Source organism: Crocodylus porosus, unplaced genomic scaffold, assembly GCF_001723895.1.
Source record: "Crocodylus porosus isolate Cpor-Errol unplaced genomic scaffold, CroPor_comp1, whole genome shotgun sequence".
Classification (NCBI taxonomy): domain Eukaryota; kingdom Metazoa; phylum Chordata; order Crocodylia; family Crocodylidae; genus Crocodylus; species Crocodylus porosus.
Window position 1 is genome coordinate 1,654,376 of NW_017728904.1, and position 18,355 is coordinate 1,672,730.

The 18,355-nt window shown below is 44.6% G+C and overlaps 1 protein-coding gene across 2 annotated transcripts; it reads right to left on the reverse strand.

The window, feature by feature from the left end:
* Positions 1-6,803: 6,803 nt before the first annotated feature.
* Positions 6,804-18,334, reverse strand: RIT1 (Ras like without CAAX 1). 2 transcript variants are annotated; one of them, XM_019556883.1, is made up of 5 exons: positions 18,202-18,334; positions 17,918-17,974; positions 11,565-11,638; positions 10,890-11,081; positions 6,804-9,690 (listed from the first exon to the last, which is right to left on the reverse strand). In XM_019556883.1, exons 1-5 carry the CDS (start codon positions 18,314-18,316, stop codon positions 9,460-9,462), a joined length of 669 nt encoding a protein of 222 aa, XP_019412428.1. In that variant the 5' UTR covers positions 18,317-18,334; the 3' UTR covers positions 6,804-9,459. The 2 variants fall into 2 exon arrangements, with proteins under 2 accessions (XP_019412428.1, XP_019412429.1); XM_019556884.1 differs by having other exon boundaries at positions 18,236-18,276.
* Positions 18,335-18,355: the final 21 nt, after the last annotated feature.

The window sequence follows — 18,355 nt, forward strand, 5'->3', positions numbered from 1 at the left end:
AATATGAATTACACTAAGATTTCACTGGTAATCATTAAACTAAAACAAGAATCAGTACAGGGACTAGAAACCAAAACTATAAATTCCTTCATGGAGAAGTTTTAACAGTTACCAGTATCTGACAGCTTACATTTCACTTACAGGTCCAAAGCAGTGAGATGCAAAGACAGATCTAAATGTTCCTTGCCAAAGAAACTAATGAGACAATTAGGCAAACAGGATTTAACCCATCTAATTAGTGAAAGAACTTCACCTTAAAAAAGAAAAAGAAAAAAAACCCTGTGGGGAGTGGAAGCTCTAATACAACTTGAAGTATAAAGACAGGAGCTAAATCAACATATGCAGCATAAATAAAATGGATCATGGTGGTATGAGTTTGCATGTTTAATTGAAAAGAAGGAAAAAGATAAGCAAAAACCACCTATTCAAGCCTTACCAATTACTCTAACATGATTTTATTACAAATTAATGCATGTATTTGTTTACTGGGGTTTCAAATTGCCATCAGCCTCACTGGTCCCAATTTCAAGCAATAGCCGCTGGGAACAGCATCAAGAAATAGCCAGTGTCACTCTAGTGTTCCTCTGCTAGCACCTAGGAAGATGCTTATTGCAGCAATTCACTGCAGGGGCTGCTCCAATCTGGCAGCATCTCTATTTCTTAAACTTATCAGCTACTTGCATGACTTTAAAACTAAATCATGTGCCAAGTCATAACACTACTCAGTTTGCTAACAATAATGGAAGCTGGGAAGTATAGGAAAAAATACAGAAGCAAAATTAAAGGAGCCCATTGTACACAGTGGTGCAATCTAAGTGGAAAAACCTGCTGGTGATACTGTCTAAAGTCCCATTTAGTGTTAAGAAAAGCCATTAGATGAGGTCACATTCTGAATGTTTCTCTCTGTATATATATTTCCAGGAAAAAAGGAGTTACATCCCAATGAGAAGTCAGATTTTTTATAATACAGGCAACCCCTGCTTAATGCTGTTTCGCTTAGCGTACATTTCATTATAGTGTTCACTTCACATTGATACCCGATTTCACTTAGCGCCCAGTGAATTTCGCTATAACGCTCATGGGTATCGAGCAGGGAGCATCAGCGGCGCACAGCCTCATCGCCATCTGGAAATCTTCAAGAGGAGACTGGATGGGCACCTTGCTGGGGTCACTTGATGCCAGCTGTCTTTCCTGCTTAGGGCAGGGGGCTGGACCCGATGATCTTCCCAGGTCCCTTCCAGCCTTACAATCTATGAATCTTGCTTCGTCAAAAATATTCATGCTCTGTGCTCTTTCGTGCTCGTGTTGCTGTCTTGCTTCATCTTTTGAGCTCAGTGCTGAAATCAGTTGAGTCAGAAACGCACAGCTGACTCTGAGACTGCAAATGCTGAGAAAAAACAATGCAAAAGTGTAACGCTGGAGATTAAATTGGATGTCCTGAAGCAAACTGAGGCAGGGGAATGCCAGAATGAGGTCTGTAGAGTGTTGAATTTGGCTGGGTCAACTGTTAGGACCATACTGAAAAATAAAGACAAGATAAAAGAATGTGGTAGAATTGTAACTCCTTTGAATGCTTTGAAACTCAGTGGGAGTAGGGCTCCAATTATGTTAGAAATGGAGAGGCTAAGTGTGTGGATTGGGGATACAACTCAACACTGTATGCCCTTGAGCATGCTGCTTATTCAGAAGAAGGCTAAGAGTCTGCATGATGATTTACAGAAAAAAATTGCCTGTGGGGTCTGCTTCTGAGCCTTTTATTACAAGGGGTGGTTCGAAAGATTTAAGAGGCTCAGCAACTTGCATAAAATTTCTATTCAGGGGGAGGCTGCTAGTGCTGACACCCAAGCAGCTTCCAGTTATACAAATAAATTTGTAGAAATCACTGAGGAGTGGGGTTATATGCCTCAGCAAGTCTTCAATGCTGATGAGACAGGCCTCTTCTGGAAGAGGATGCCTTCTAGGACTTACATTTCCAGGGAGGAGAAGTCGATGCCAGGTTTTAAGGTGTTCAAGGATCAACTTATTTTATTGCTTGGTGGTAATGCTTTGGGGGTTTTAAATTGAAAACAATGCTTGTATACCACTCAGAACAATTCCAGGTTTATCATAAAAGCAGTCTGCCAGTCATTTGGAAATCTAACAACAAGGCCTGGGTCACAATATGTCAGTCTTTCAGAGTTGGTTCAGGGATTATTTTTGTCCTGCAGTTGAGAAATATTGTGCTGAGAATCATCTGTCCCACAAGGCACTTCTCATTTTAGACAATGCCACAGGGCATCCTACACCACACTTGATGGCCTCAGTAATAATGTAAAAGTTATTTTCCTAGGCAGTCAGGACTACAGATGGAGAGGGTGCTCTGACCCTAAAAGAGTTCTGGAAGGGCTATAATGTCTGCAGGGTGATAGATAACATTTCAGGTGCCTGGGATGAAGTTGCCTCCAAAACAATGAATGGCATTTGGCAAAAGCTTTGGGCAGACCATGTCCAGGATTCCCAAGGGTTTGAGGAATCAGTGGTGACAATTTGGGACAATATCATTGAGCTTGGGAAGAAAACTGGATTTGATGAACTTGAACCTGAGGACAATCAGGAGTTGATCAATTCCAACAGGAAGGAATTGAGCATTGAGGACCTCATTCAATTCGAACAGCAGAGAAGCCATGACAAGGAGGAAGATGTTCAACCAGTGAGGACCTTAACTGGCAAAGGCATGGCTGAAGCTTTCAAACATCTGGAAGCTTTTCTTTCTTTCCTACTTTGGTGAGAATAACTCTGACATGCAGCGTTCTGCAGGTGCAAGAGGAGTTAATAATGAAGTCAACTGTTACAGGCTGCTTTACAATGATGAAAAGAAGCCCAAAGTGCAGCTATCAATGGATTCCTTCCTCAGGAAGTGCACAACTCTGGCTTCGACCCCTACAGCCCCCCCTCAAAAAGATCCTCAGCCAAGCACTTCCAAATCCCCTGAACTGACACTAACCCTGACAGCCCTGATTCGGAGTGCTGAAGGGAGCATAAAGTAGAAGTGCATCTGTGCATACAGTTCATTACTTTATTTTGTAATTTTATACCTTATTTCAAAGTTCAAAGTGTTAAAGCATTTGCATACATTTAGATGTCTGAATTCATTGATTTTATAGTACTAGTGGGGAATTTTGGTGATATTATAGTATGAGTGGGGAGTACTGGGAACTAGTTATATTTATTTACGTTCATTCCAATGGGAAAATTGGTTTCACTTAACACTGTTTTGCTTAGCACTCAGTTTTTCTGGAACCAAAGCGCTAAGTGGGGGTGTCCCGGACTCAGGAACCACAGAATCTGATCCAAGGGCAGTTCCAAAGCAAAACAGTTCTGCTCTTCAACATGCTGATCTCAGGGAATGGTGCAAGAGCAACCACCTCCTGCTCTTGACAGAGTAAAAATTAAATTAATAAATACGTGTCCCACACATTCTCCAGGAATTGCATGCTGTAGGATTCAGTGGGCTCCTGAGTCTTAGTGAGACAATGGAACTACCAGATCCTTTTCTTTGCAGCACTCCTCATTTTCTCCCCCTTTCCTTTAGGAAATCTAACCTTCTCAAATGCAAATTAACTTGCTTGTTGCATGCTTCAAAGGGTCTAGGATTTCTATTCCGGCTTAAGAGGCTTCAAATTTTTGCTTTTATAATTTTCAGGTTGATTAATCATTACTTAAAAAAAAAAAAAAAGTTTGTTTTCAGGGCTGATTTATCATCTGCTTACCTCTGGCAAGGCCATCTAGTGGTTTAACTGTTATAATGCAAGTCATGTCACATGGCTTTTCTGTGCATCACCTACAGTCACTCTTTGAAAGGCATAACTTTATTTGTCTTTGCCATGATGAGTGAACCATTCCTCAAGATACAAGCGTCAGTGCTCCAGTTTCCAGAAAATGTTTTTATCCTTTTTACCATTATGTAAAAAATGATGTTGTAGCTGAGATGGTCTAGAAATTATGCGAGAAGCAATGATTTCTCAGAGTGATCTCTTTTACTGGACCAATTACATAGTCAACATAATGTTAGACAAACCTTTGAATTCAAGGATTTCTTTGTTGGGTCTCTACTTTTTCTCCATCTCCTAATTGTTGCGTTCATTTGCCAGACATCTTGGCCATGATTTAAAGCTTGTAACTACATGTCATATTGGTGCCTAGAAGAAAATCTTTTGTCTCTGATCCTACCATTCATGTCCACTGTCCCCCTTTGAATCCCTCTGAAGTGTTCAGGTAATGCTTGGCTGTGTGCTTCCTTAAGGTGGTTGTGGATAGAGGTAGTTAGCCTGTTACCCTGAAGATAGGCAGAGGACAGGGTAGATACCTTATAGACTAACTCAGACTGCTGTGAAAAGACTTGCAGAGAAAAGGTTATTTGGGGTCATACCAGGGACAAGCCAGCAAAAATGAGATGTGTACTTAGAGCCTAAATTATCTAACTATAGGCAAGGGCTTTAACTCCCAAAACAGACATTAACAGCCACAGCAGCAAGTCTCACCTCTGTTCCTAGTAAAAAGGCAGTTATGTTACGGTATCACTTCACTGTAATAGACACACAATTATGCAAAGTCGATAAGCACCATCTCAGAATCCATAACCTGGGAAAAGCTAGGAGACCAAAAATGAGTGTAACTAAATACACACTGACCAGGAAACACTTTTAGAAAGGACAGAGGCAGCTAGACTGAACAGTATTTAAAGGAAAGAGAAAAAAACATTAGTTATTAAGTAGCAGTCTTTGAGATCCAACATACAGTTGGTGGGGGAGAGGGGAATGCATGGAAGAAAATAAGGGGGGAAATTTATTAGAATAGAATCCTATCTAGGCTAATTTAAGTGATCCAACTAGCTACGGACTGTGCACAGCAACTCAATACACACTACTGCTTAATAAAATACAATACTTCTGTGCAAGAATTATCGTGAAAAGGCCTATAAGAAAGATCTTTGCCCTAATGGCCTGCGAGAGGGGAGACCTTTGTTTTATTTTACAAAATTTACCACTGCTTTTTCTCAGGATTGCAAAGTATTAAGCACCTTTAAACAAGACACGTTTCGGCCCTCTCTCAGAAACTGGTTCAAAGACCTCTGACATGCCCAGGAACACTGCTGAGAACCAGAATAGCAACTCTGTTCCTATGTCCTTTTCCACCTGCCTCTAAGAACAGCTGAAACTCCCTTTGAGAGACACGGGTCACCCACCCCAGGTCTTTCAGCAACATTTGATACTGACCATCTCCACCTACCCCAAACCTCATGCTGTGGCCCCTGCCTCAGATAAAAAGAAATGAATCATTCAATACTGATTTTCTCCAAATACTGTCCAACAACCACGCAACTTTCTGGGGAGATTATGAGACTATTCAGAAAAACATATAACCAATACGCACTAAAAATCTCTGCATCTATTTTTGTCAGGCATACATGTTGCTGTCTTTCCAGTGTCTAGCCAAAAGTGGAAATTTGAAGAAAGTAAGGTTTTCAAAACTAGCAAAAGAAGATCCAAGTAACAAGATGGCATAAAAGTGCTCAGAGGAAGATGTCAGAGGTGATTTCCGCCTATGTCACTAATGGTGCTTTCTGGCTCATTTACCAGTTTGCATTATTTCCCAAATTGATTCTGAATTTCCAGGCAAATGTCCACATTGTTGTCAATTTGGTCCTGTTTAGGATTTGTCCATTCTTTTTTCTTCTACCTCATTGCAGTAATTTATAGATTTATGAGTTCTAGAGTGGATTAAGTCACTGTATTTTATGCAGGCTAACACTTAACAGCATTAACAGAAACAGAAGCAATGCAATACATGCTTTTCCTTGAGGTTAGGTAGCAGCAACTGATGAGAAAAAACTGCACCAGTTTTTCAATAGCTCTGTCAGCTGCCTATTCATTTCTGGGTTTAATTCAATGCATGGACTTAGGTCAACTTACTCTACAGGAATGGGAGCAATAAAAATAGCTGTGTGGCCTGGGTATTATTAATGGATAGAGATCTCCAGAGCCTCACAATGGACTATTATAATTTAGGCTAGCTGGGGATTTCTCAGTCCAGGGCCCAAGATTCTCTAATTAAACCAAAGTCACTTACTACCCACATTGCAGAACCGCTCTCAAACATGTGTTTAAAGGATGGGGGGGGAGGGTAAGAGAGTCAGCAGAAAATAGTTTATCTGCTTGTAAGTGTACTCTTCTGTTTTGTTTTTTATTTCTTCTCAGAAGACAATTGCTAAATTAGTGCATTTATGTGTCCTGTGCCACATGGAACAGCTACACTGTTTTTTATATATATACAAAAAACAGTGTAGCTAGTAAGAAGTGAGAACTAGAACACAGAAGAACCAACACAGTGTGAAATGCCAAAGGATTATGTTCACTTGTACACTAATATACAATATTATACTAATACCTAGACCAAAGTTTCGAGACATTTAGCTCAGGTGGGCACGTAGCGTCTCCTCTCAAATGTGATAAGTAGCAATCCAATTTTTTATAGAGCGTATACAAGTGTAAATGAATTAATTAAACAATTACTTTACTCACAAGATGAATTTGGCTATTATGGTAGTATTGAGTCTTGTATATTTTAATTAGAAATTTAATTTCAAAGCCTCCTTCTGAGATCCCACCTAGTAAACCAATTAAAATCCCCCCTCCCCCACCCCAGCCCCAAAAAAGAGGTATGAATGCTCCATTAGGCATTTTGTTTCAACCACACCTCCACCTGCAAGGCTTTTTCTACCCAGCATTAGACATCTGAAATTAAAACATCAGATACAAATATTCATATAAAAAATCTGTATTGTGTCAAATGAAATAATCAATTTGTGTACAAATTTGCATGACAAATATAAAACCATGTTGAATAACATGACGTACAAAGTGCTGGCTGCTGTTCCGATTTAATAACTCCATAAGCACCAGGCTCACACGGGGCGTCATAAACACCGAGTTCTGTTAAAGGGTTCAGTCAAGGCACATGTATTCCACTGATTATCAGAAAACCAGAATGAGGATCAACCCGCATAGTTCTAACTCTGCTTATGATGCCTGTGTCCTTAAAGCCTGCAAGTTTTAAACATGCTACAAACCAGTTACTATTTCAGTACAAATCACTGTCTGTGCAAAGCAAGAAAAAAGAGTTTTGTATCATCTTCCATTTAAAACTAGCCATTGATTTTAGAGCCATTATGTGGTTTTTTTTCTCTGATATTTTCCATAATGTGGCTTACCTTGTTTTTTATCCAAAAGATACAGACAGTATTTATTGAATTAACAATTACAGCCCTAATTGTAAACCAGTAGCTACTGTAAAGTTATCTAACATTGTTCATGAAGTTAATTAAAAAAAAGTATTCTGGATAATTTTTCATTTAACTAATTTGTAGGTTTTCCAGTAGCATAGCACACCACAGGTGGATTCGGAGTGGAACTTCACAAGGAAGAAAAAACCAGAAATTAATACAATTTTCCAAGTAGAGGATCTTAGGAAAGTCGGGTGGGAAGGGACCTCGTGAGGTCATCTAGTCCAACCCCGGCTCAGGGCAGGATCATCCCTGACTATACCATCCCAGCCAAGTAATCCAGGTGCACATTTAAAACATAAATTAATCATGAAAAAGACATTATTAGTTTCTGCAATTTCCTACATAAAAAATAAACTCAAGCTTATTATTTCCCATGGCACCTTAGGAAAATGTGTAGAAAGAGAGAAACAAGTTACCAAAGAAAGGCCTGGGGGCTCAGTACTTTGCCATACTGGCTGCTCTCAGTAAATCCTTTGTAAGTGAATCTTAACACCTTTGCTTTCCAAATCTGAATGCAAATCACAATACATGTCAAGCTAAGGCTACATATCTGATTCCAACCCTGTGAGATCAACACAATTGACATGGATAACCATTAAATCAGCGGTAAAAACACTGCATTTTTTGGGATAAAGAAACACTTTCTTTTTATACACCAGTTTTTAGGCACTTATTTTCCTGTGAAACTGTTTTGGCTTATGTCACACTTGCTTATTCATAACATAACGGAATTGTAAAAAATTTATTTGGGCCATTTCTGAGTTGCCTCAATGCAAGTAAAAAACATGTCAAGCGCAACTTCTGTATTTGGATGAACTCTTAAACATAAAAATCAGAATTCTGCCATAAAAACAGCGCACCAGAAGGCATACGTGATTTGTGACATGACAAGCATGCTTAACAAGACACAAGTTCCTAACCAATGTAAATGTTTACTGTGCAGGCGTATATACCCACTGGCTTGTGTGGGTATGTAGGTACACTCATACAATCATCTTCCTTAGGGACTATCACTAAGCCCAATTAATCCTTTCCTTCCCTTGCATCTTCCCAACTGCTGTAAAATGTGCTGGAAGGGTATCACCAGGGTCAGGACTAGTTCTGTAGGACCCTGCTGGACTTTATCACTGTTCTCTATAATTCAAGGGACCATGCAATGCAGTCCCAAAGCATTAAAAAAAAAAAAAAAAATTCTGACAGAACATTTGAGACTTTAATCTAGCAATAGCACCGACTTCCTTAAGAAACCAACGTAAAACCTAACGTAAAAATATTAGCCAGTGCAGTATCACAGATAAGATTTTATACACGCAAGTCAAGAAATTCCGAGTTCTTGATCCTCAGAGGACCTGCAATTCTGTTCCGTTACACAAAATACTCTACAACAATACAATAAATGTTACATGCAGTAAGAAAACATTACTACTTCCGCAATGTTGCTAAGTCTGGCATATCAACTGTGTTCTTCCTGACCTGTTTAAAATCTAAACGACACTCTGTGCTGCATTAAATTTGACAGTTACATTAGGTAAGCACGTGCAAGGAGCTGACTACTACTTCTGCTTACTGGAAACGTGCGTGTAATCAGAACAAGACAATCCAGCACAAACTCCTCTTGCCTGCAAGCCCAATTCTACGAGTCAGCTACACTCTGTAAACTTTACTTTTAATACTGATCTCAGTAAGCTTTGTGTATTGCATTACTTTTCTAGAAAGCAACAAACTCAGTTGTGCAAACCACCATAAAAAAACTAAGTTAGAGCCTAAGTCCAAGTCAAACTCTCTACATGACTCTGTTTCCAGTATACAAAGATGCCAAAACATATGTTCAAAAGTGCAGGGACATTATATTTTATATTTATCAGCATTTGCAACCAAGTTGGCAGTGACATTTTCTGGACCTAAGTCAGAGTGACAGGAAGGAGAAGTAAAACTACCATTATGTCACAGGTTAAAAATTCCAAAATAGGGGGAAAGCTGTTTTAAACCAACAAAAAAGGTAAAAGGCACCCCCCTCCCCACATTAAGTTTCCTATTAAAACACTGTCAGAAAAGGAGTACAAGCATGATGCTCAAAAGTGTAGTCACTGGACTGCTTTGGTTAACATGTTGCAGCTGACAGTTTTTTCCCGCCTTCAGGTCACTGAATCTTTCTTCTTTCGAAATGGCGAAGTCAGTCTTTTCCATATGCTGCTTTTCGGTTTGGTTTTTTTTTCCATTGCCATGACCGCTTCCTTCTCTTTCCTACGGATTTCTCGCACAAGGGCATGAAATACATCATCAATATAATAGCGGAATGCAGCTGAAGTTTCAAAAAAAGGGCAGGTGAATTCTCGTGCTAACGCTGAACCTTCTTCTTTGGACACCTTCAACAAAATACATATTAGTCAGCGAAGGAAAAAAAAAAAGTCTGCTTGTTTATTCTTTTCGGCCGCTTCTGCCTATGGCCCTCACTTTTAACCCCATGGATTTTTTCATGTAACTTCCTACTTTTGCAGACTTCCTACCCTCTTTCCACACATTTCTGAAATATCTTCCTGAAATCCACTACTTCTCCTATTCACCTGATTCTCTGAACATTCGTATTTTAGTCTACGTCCATGTACATATACAATGTCGATCTTCCTGAGGTAGAGTTTGGTCCTTATCTGTATGTGCACATCTCGCTTTGTAATGAATAGAAAAGGTTTTCATAATACTAAACTGCAAGCACATCAGTCATTTGTCAACTTCTAAAGAATAAACAAACAAACAAACAAATCAGTGATCATTTTTGTTGCTTTTCCTTAAACGCCATTCAATTCTTTTTGAAGCCATGCGCAGCAACTATTGACTTCCTGTTCCAGAACAAGTCCTTAGACTGGGTATCCAATTACAGCCATTTTGTTGGCCTATCACATCAGAAAATCATCTAATTTCTTTTGCACCATCATCTTTTGATCTGTTTTTGGATAGCTGTTTCCAGATCTTTCCATGCCCCTGCCTACCCCACAAATGAATACACACTTTAGACGGCTTTTTCCTAGATGACCTAGGTGATGTTCTTTGGAATGTATTCTCATTTATTTTCTTAGACTGGTTTCTACATTCTCCTTTATTATTGTCAATCACTCGTAACCGTGCCCACTATATTTACTATTTGCAGATTGCGTTCACTTGCTGTTTCACCTGCAGTGCAGATTTGCTCTTGCAGGACTAAGTGAAAGGGAAAACTTAACGTGCTTGAGTTTTGAAGTTCTAGGGAAAGACAGCGGGCTCCCAAAGCTGGAGACTGATGCATCTGAGATAAATACCAGAGTAATGTCAATAGCTACAACTACGTCACAATAAAAACTGACATGCTTATAGACCACCAGTGCATTCTGTGCTTAAAACTGACGGTCCACCACATCCTCTTAATTTTTCAACATTACTAAGATGACACTCTAATTTATTTAAATATGAAACCAAGAACAAAAACAATAACCCAAGGAAAAGGAATAAGGACGTTTATTTAGAATTAGCTCTACCACTACACTATAAAAAGGAACCATTTTTCATCTTGCAAACGGCTTTGGGTAGTTACCTGTCGTAGTTGTGTCAAATCAGATTTGTTTCCAACTAGAACAACGGGAGTGTCATCAGTGCGCCGAACACGGTAGATGAGCTGTTTGAACTCACGTGCTTCATGGAAACTGCGGCGGTCTGTGATTGAATAGCAGATGATAAATCCCTCGCCTGCTCTCATGTACTGGTCTCTCATGGCTGTAAATTCTGCCTAGAAATAAACAGTAACATTTCAATTCCTGCACAAGTACAGCGGCTTCTGATCAACAGCAGCGTCCTAACCATTTTAGTAACAAGGATATAACAACTTCACAAAGTGTTACCTTTCTGCCCTATATGTGGGACCAAATATGCACCTGTGGGATAAATAGACAAGGTAGCTGAAAGGCACAAGTTTCTGTAACTGTAGACAGAGGATCTGGAAACTTGGGGCATCTCTTAGCATATATCATTCAAATATAAAGAACAATGCAACAGTGGAGAAGAAAGAACAAAGCAGAACACAAAACAAATAGTTGTTTCATGGCTACCAATACATGAAATAGGCTGGAGAGACAGAATAACTCAAAAAGACAATATAACAGCAAAATTAAAGAAAAGATGCACAGACACACATTAAGTATATGTGCACAACCCTATCATTATTTCCATCCTATTATTAGTCTCCACCTTATTATCCTTATTGATCACATACCTGTCCTGCTGTATCCAGGATGTCCAAATTTGCAGGTTCGTCATCAATACGTATTCGTATTTTGTAAGCATCCTCTGTGGATTTAGAGCAAACAGGGGGAAAGGAGAGAGGGGAGGGAATAAAAGCTTAAATAAGACTATAGCATTTATAAACACACACACAAAAAATACTACTACATTGTACTTAACACCTTACCTGTTGAAATCACTGTATAACTGATAGATGGACTAACGTTTAAACTACCAATACTCAGAGCTACTTTAGTTTGTCTTACCTAGACAGACATTTACTTTGACAAATCCTTTATAGTAGTATATACTATTCCTGATAAATGAGATAAAATGTGTGATGATTTAAGATTTCAGTTTTGTGCATCTTAACAGGAACCAAAAAGAATAAAGGAAAGGAGTATTTTATTTCTCTTCTACTTGTTGGCATTTTCTAACTTTATGGGGAGACAGCAGACAAATCACAGAAAAGAACCGCAATGGCAGCCATAAGAATTGTTGTCAACTCTCTGAAACCAAAGAAAGAAGATCAGAAGGAAGATCAGAAAGACCAGAAGGTCCCTGGACTTAGTGGGGTTGCGGACAGGAAGTCCATAAAAGAAATGGTGCAGGAAGCCAGAACCTCAGCAGGAGGTTTTGGAGGAGGCGCTGTAACCTGGTGCCCTTGGCGTAGGCATGTGCCGGTCTCCCCCTGTAAGCAGAAGGGGCAGGTGCCGTGTCTGTCTGTAAAGCGTGCCAGATACATGCCCATGGAGATTGCTCTGTGGAGAAGCTGCCAGCTGAGGTCCCTTGTGTCTCATAGGATCAACGGAGAATACAGGCTAGTCCACCAGGGACCAATGACCCGCTGAGTGTCCCACCACTTCTTGTTGGGGTGAGACGTGAGGACAGAATGATGGACAACGTGGAGCACAAATGTGTACAGCTGACGGCGGCAGGCTGTTGAGAAGCGGACCAGCTTGGTGCCCCCCAGCCTGCTGAGGTGGCGGGGGAGCACCGTGAGCCCTGCAGAGGCATGACCTCCAGAGGTCTGGGGGACACTAGGAGGTAAAAGACCTGGTCAATGTAGGTAAGGGCAGTGGGCAGCCTTTGCCTCCTGGAGTGTGTGGCAGGGAGCATGCAGCATGGGTAGCTCCATGTGCCAGGCCAGCGCAGAGGGATCTGCCCACCCCATGCCTAGCATAGTCCAGGAGGTCTCCAACATGAATGATGTGGGCCAGGACCATCCTCTGGCACTCCCAGGGCACCTCCGTCACTGGCACTGCCAGCTGCAGGTTTTTCAGCACAGGTTCGGTAAGGTCAGCATCCTGGGCAACCATCCCTATGGACCGGGAGGCAGAGACCAGCCTCCAGGTCCTGAGATGCCAGTAGAAATCTGGCAGCTCCTCCAGGTCCTGCTTTGGGAAACCCTGAAGACAGACGAGCTGCCAGTCGTATCGGAAGCCTTGGAGGTGGTGCAAGGTGCAGCCGATCAGACACAACGTTGCCTGGCTACTGGTACTATAAAGGAACATCTGCAGGGCCTGAAGGCAAAAGGTGCGGACCTGGCTGCGGAAGCAGACCAGGCGTTACCCAACGTCCCGCAAGAGATGGCTCAGGACACCTGCAGAGACCTAGTGCTGTCCTGGCCAGAAGAGCCCCAGCACCCATCGCTGGAGACTGACCAGGAGCTCTGGAAGCATGGCCACAGTGTTGAAAAGGTGCCAGAGCATGGACAGAACCAGCTGATTGATGACCAGTGCTCTCCCACAAAGGGAGACACTGCAGCAAGCCTGCCCATGCCTGCAGCCGTTCAGACACCCTGACCTCCAGCTGGTGCCAGTTCTCTGGCGGGGAGGAATGACTGGGGAGACAAGCAGACCCCCACCTGTCACCCACTGTCAGGCCATGACCCAGGCAGAAGCAGCTGTTGAGTACATAAAACTGGCAGGCCTCCACCTGTGCCAGATCACCTGGATCCTGGATGGCGAGGAGCCCGTCGTCAGTGTACGCTGACAAGACCACGCTCATGGGCGGCTCCTTGAGCACCAGCCCCACCATCTGCTTGCACAGGAGGCAGAGGGAGGGCTCAAGAACAAAGGTGTACAGCTGGCATGATAGCAGGCAGCTTTGTCGCACTCCCTGCCTGAACGAGATGGGCTCCATCAGCATCTAGCTGAGCTTGACTATACTCTCTACAGTGGTGTACAGCACCTAAAGAAACCGCACACAGTGGGGACTGAAGCCAAATGCCCTCAATATGCCTCCAAGGTACCCATGATCCACCCTGTCAAACACATTTTTCTGGTCAAGGGACAGGAAGGCAAAAACAGGCCATCCCTGTGACTGAACTTGAGGAGGTCCTGGACCAGTACAGGTTATTAAAGATGGAACACCCTGGAACTGTGTACACCTGGTCAGGGTGAATCATGTTTGCCTGCACAGACCTCATGTGCAGCAAGATGGCTTTCGCTATGACCTTGTAGTTTGTACAGAGGAGCAAAACTGGGCGCCAGTTCCTCAGATCACAGGGGTCCCCCTTTTTGGGCAGCAGGACCAGGACGTCTCTCCTGCACAACATGGGGAGCTCCCCATCCCCTTCAGACTCAGCCCAGACACCGGTGAGGTCTGGGCCAAGGACATCCCAGAAAGCATAGCAGAACTTGAGTCAGCCCATCGACGCCTGGCACTGTCAGCAGGCATCAGATGGAGCGTGTCCGAGCTTGACCAGGGTGAGAGGAGCCTCCAGCTGGTCCTGGTCACACATGCTGACCTGCAGAAGTCCCCTTCTACAGGACCTGGCAGGCAGTGGTATCAGTTGAACCCAGAGAGAAGAGCTATGTATAGAAAGCCCTTGCCTTTCCTTGCATCTTGCCTGGGTCTGTGTGGGAGGTGCCACTGCCTGCCAAGAGGCAGGCAATGCATTTCTTAGGGCCCCTCCTCTTCTGCAGGGCATAGAAGCAGGAGCTGCCAAAGGAGCTGGACAAGTGAGTGGATGAATGTGCCATGGGTGCAGTGCTTGTCCAGAGCTTGAAGCTCTTCCCAACTCTCCTAACACCCTCCACGGAGGAATGGGTTGTCTGGGTCAGCGGCCAGGCGCCTCTCCAGCTCCAATACTTCTCTCTCGAGCTGCTCTCTATCTCCTGCTGTTGGGTGTGCCCCTGGGTGCAGTGGTGACAGTACTGCCTGATGCACACCTTCTACATGTCCCACCATCTCTGGCCTGAGGCAAAGGCTGGCTGCTGCTCATGCCAGGCCAGCCAGAACTCCTGGAAAGTAGCCACAAAGCCCATGTCCTCCAGCAGGCTGTCATTGAAGTGCCAGTAGGCCGGCCCCGGAAGCTCGGGCTGCAGTGTCCTGAGCGTACACGAGGTGGTGGCTGCTGAAGGGAGCCGGCCTAGTGCCAAAGGGGGGGACCAGAAGGGTTTAGGGGAGACACTGTTTCCCCTGGCATGACAAGGAACAATGGACACAAGTTATTAGAGAGTAGATTTAGATTAGACATCCGCAAGAACTACTTCACAGTTAGGGTGGCTAGGAGCTGGAACCAACTTCCAAGGGAAGTGGTGCTGGCTCCTACCCTGGGGATCTTTAAGAAGAGGCTTGATGACTACCTGGCTGGACTCATTTGAGTCCAGTCTTTCCTCCTGCCCAGGCAGAGGGTTGGACTTGAAGATCTACAAGGTCCCTTCCGACCCTACTTCTATGATTCTATGAAAGGTGCGAACTCGGGTGGTGTTCAATATGTGCATGTAGTTTTGGTCCAGCTGGGAGTAGCATGGCCATTCCTCCTACACCCTGACAAAGGTTAAAGTGGTGGTGTCATCAGGGCAGTGGGCACGCCAAACATCCACCAGGGAGTAGTCTGTAATGGTCTCCCTGAGGGCGCCTGTGACAGGCTGGCTCCACTCCCTGCCAGCACGATCTTGCCCCTTGAGGGTGACGCTGAAGTCCCTACCAAGGACCAAACACTCATGAGGGTTCAGGATGCCAAGGTAAGTGGCTCTGTGCCGGTAGAAGCAGGCCATCTCCGTCATATGCAGGGGCATAGATACTCACCAGGTTGAGGACAAGTCCCTGTACCCAGACCTGGAGATGCAGCAGGTAGCCTGGCACTACCTCAAGTGAGAAAAACCTCTGGCTTCAGGCTCAGGGATAACAGGGTGGCCACTCCATGGCCCAAGCAAGCGCATAGCACATATTTTTCAAACAGCAGAGGCTCAATCTCCAGCATGTCACAATGCACCCCCCGTTACACCTGGCGATGGTGGGGAGGGGGCCCCTGATCACCGGAGGTGTTGAGCACAGGCGGTGGAGGGCCCAGGCTCTGAGGCTCAGGCTGCTGGGACGAGCAACCAGGCTTTTAGAGTAGAGAGAAGGCTGAGTGGGCAAGGTACCTGCTAACCAGGCACTGCTGTTGGTAATTTGGCCTTTTTGCAGGCCCTTTACCATTCCCACCCGCTGTGGAAAAGGAACATGAGGAACCCTTGTCTTTTCCCCTCTCATGGTTGGACTTGCAGGACCCTGTGGCCCCCCTCTTGTGGATGCTGGCCATGGGAAGCCCCCTGGCCTACCAGGGTCTCCCCTGGCTCACTGGCAGCCCCCTAGTTGGGGGGCTCTTGCCCTGCCACTGGAGGCTAGGTGGGGTCAGGTGTGGTGTAAAAGGGGGAGAAAAGCAACTTGCTGCGGGGGTGGGGAGGTTCAAGTATGCCTCCTCCAGTTCCATTGGATGGAGGGGTGGTATATGTGAGGGACTGGTACCACAAAACGACAAACAGGGACATGCACAGGAGGGAGGGGGGAAGCAAGCTGCTGGCTTACTCAGTCATATATGAACAGCGGGAGATAGGGACTGGAGCACAGGACTCACTACAGAAGGACAAACTGGGGTGCTTCTGGAGCAGCTAGCAAGCAGGCTGCAGGTACTGGTGCTGCCAGAGGAACCCCACTGGCTGTAGGTGGCAGCTGGTGCTGGTGAGGGAGGCCCCCACGAGACAGGATGGGGGCTGTAGGTCCTGGACAGATGGCGACGGTGACAGGAATAGCAGGAGCCTGTGGCAACTCCTCAGGCTCCTGCTGCTCCCTGCCCAGCTCCAGCAGCAGCTGGGGAAGTGGTGGTGCCCATGCTGCTCGCAGGAGACTAGGCAAGATGGACCTATGGTTCGACACAGTCAATGGCAATTCTTGTGTTCTGATTTACACAACTGTACTCCGATTTACAGTCTTGTACTCAGGCCTGGGGAGTGAGTTACCACAAACACCATGACAAAAGAAATGAGTTCACAGAACAGCAACAGAAAAAATAAGCGTGAACAAAACAACGAACAGGCAAGAAGACTAATACTGGAAAATGTCTTGATGATGAAAGGGTGGAGAAAAGTAGTAAGATTTAGAAAACTGCAACCAATGCAAAGAATTATTTGGGATAGTATAAATACTACCAGAGTAATAATATGAAATTAAGTAGTAAAAGTGTAGCAAGGATTATCTGGACGATAAACGCTACTAAAATAAACCCCATGGGAAGTCTTGAAACTGCAATGTGTGGGGAAATTAAAACTACCCTGAACAAAACACAGTATTTCTAACTTTGGAAAAAAAGAAAAGACCCTGTATAATTATGTAGGCTATTTCTTAACTCAGGCTTTTTGTTTTGTCTTGTAAACCTCAGATGGCATAACTTGAAGAACACTATACACCAAACAGGACTTTGTTTAAAATAATACTGCAAAATTGGACAGAGGTCCAAATTAATAACACTTTTAAATGCACTGCTGGTGCCATGAAATTTTACCACAATACAGCTCCCAACTCCCAAATACGCCTGACACTGCTTTTTTTGTTTGTTTAAATTGGTTCTTCCAGGATCAGCAGATGGGGGCCTATGGTTTTGTCTAAAGATAAAAGAGACCTGGAGTGAAAAAATAATTTGGGATTATGCTGAAACGCTTCCCTCTCCCTCTGAGTCGCTTGTCTATTTATCAAAGGCAGAAATGCTGAAAGAAATAAAAGGCACCATTGGGTCTGCTCTGAACGTTAAAGCACGCAGCTAAGCACACGCACGATCATCAAGCACTTTCTATTGTTATTTATGGATCGAAAACCATTTCTTTTAAACTCTGCCAGGATTCATTAGGCAGGTCTTGTACCGAGAATTGGATCTGAATCAAGCGGGTAAAAATATCAATAAGCCACATCTAAACTCGCGGTCCTCTTTGCGGACTGTGGCCTTGCGCAAGCCGGCCGGCTGCTAATGGCACGGCCCCACTGCCCACTCCTCCCGGTCCAGCTTTCGGGTCTCTTTGGGGGGCAAGGCTCAGGCCAGCAGCTCCCGTCACCCGCAAGTCTCCGAGATGCATTTCTTACCAATGGTGGGGTCGTGGTCCTCTGGAAACCTGTGGCTGATGAACTGCATGGTCATGGCTGAAAGCGAGAACGAGAACACGGTCATGCACGACGCGACGTCTGCCCGCGGCCTGCTCCCAGGCGCGCCGGGCGGGCCCCAGCCGGGCCGAGACATCGCCTTCTGCTCTTGGCCCTGCGGCGCTGGGAACCACCACCCCCCACATACCCGAACCGGGACGCACGGACAAGCCCCGGTTCGAGGCGCGACGCCGCCCGCGCGTGGGTCCGGCCCCGCCCGCACGCACCGCTCTTGCCCACGCCGCCGGCGCCCAGCATCACCAGCTTGTACTCCCGCGACTGCGACTGCGCCTGCGCCGGCCCCGTAGCGCCGCCGCCGCCCGAACGAGCCGCGGCCTCCATCCTGGGCCTGTGCGAGCGCCCCGCCCGCCCCGCCCCGGC

What these genes read in the sequence shown, in the direction of transcription:
- RIT1 (XM_019556883.1), bottom strand. Translation starts at nt 18,316, where the DNA reads ATGGAGGCCGCGGCTCGTTCGGGCGGCGGCGGCGCTACGGGGCCGGCG. An exon ending in CGGCGGCGTGGGCAAGAGCG is followed by an intron (nt 17,975 to 18,201) that starts GTGCGTGCGGGC and finishes TCTCGCTTTCAG; the next exon opens with CCATGACCATGCAGTTCATC. An exon ending in TCCTGGATACAGCAGGACAG is followed by an intron (nt 11,082 to 11,564) that starts GTATGTGATCAA and finishes GTTTATTTCTAG; the next exon opens with GCAGAATTTACAGCCATGAG.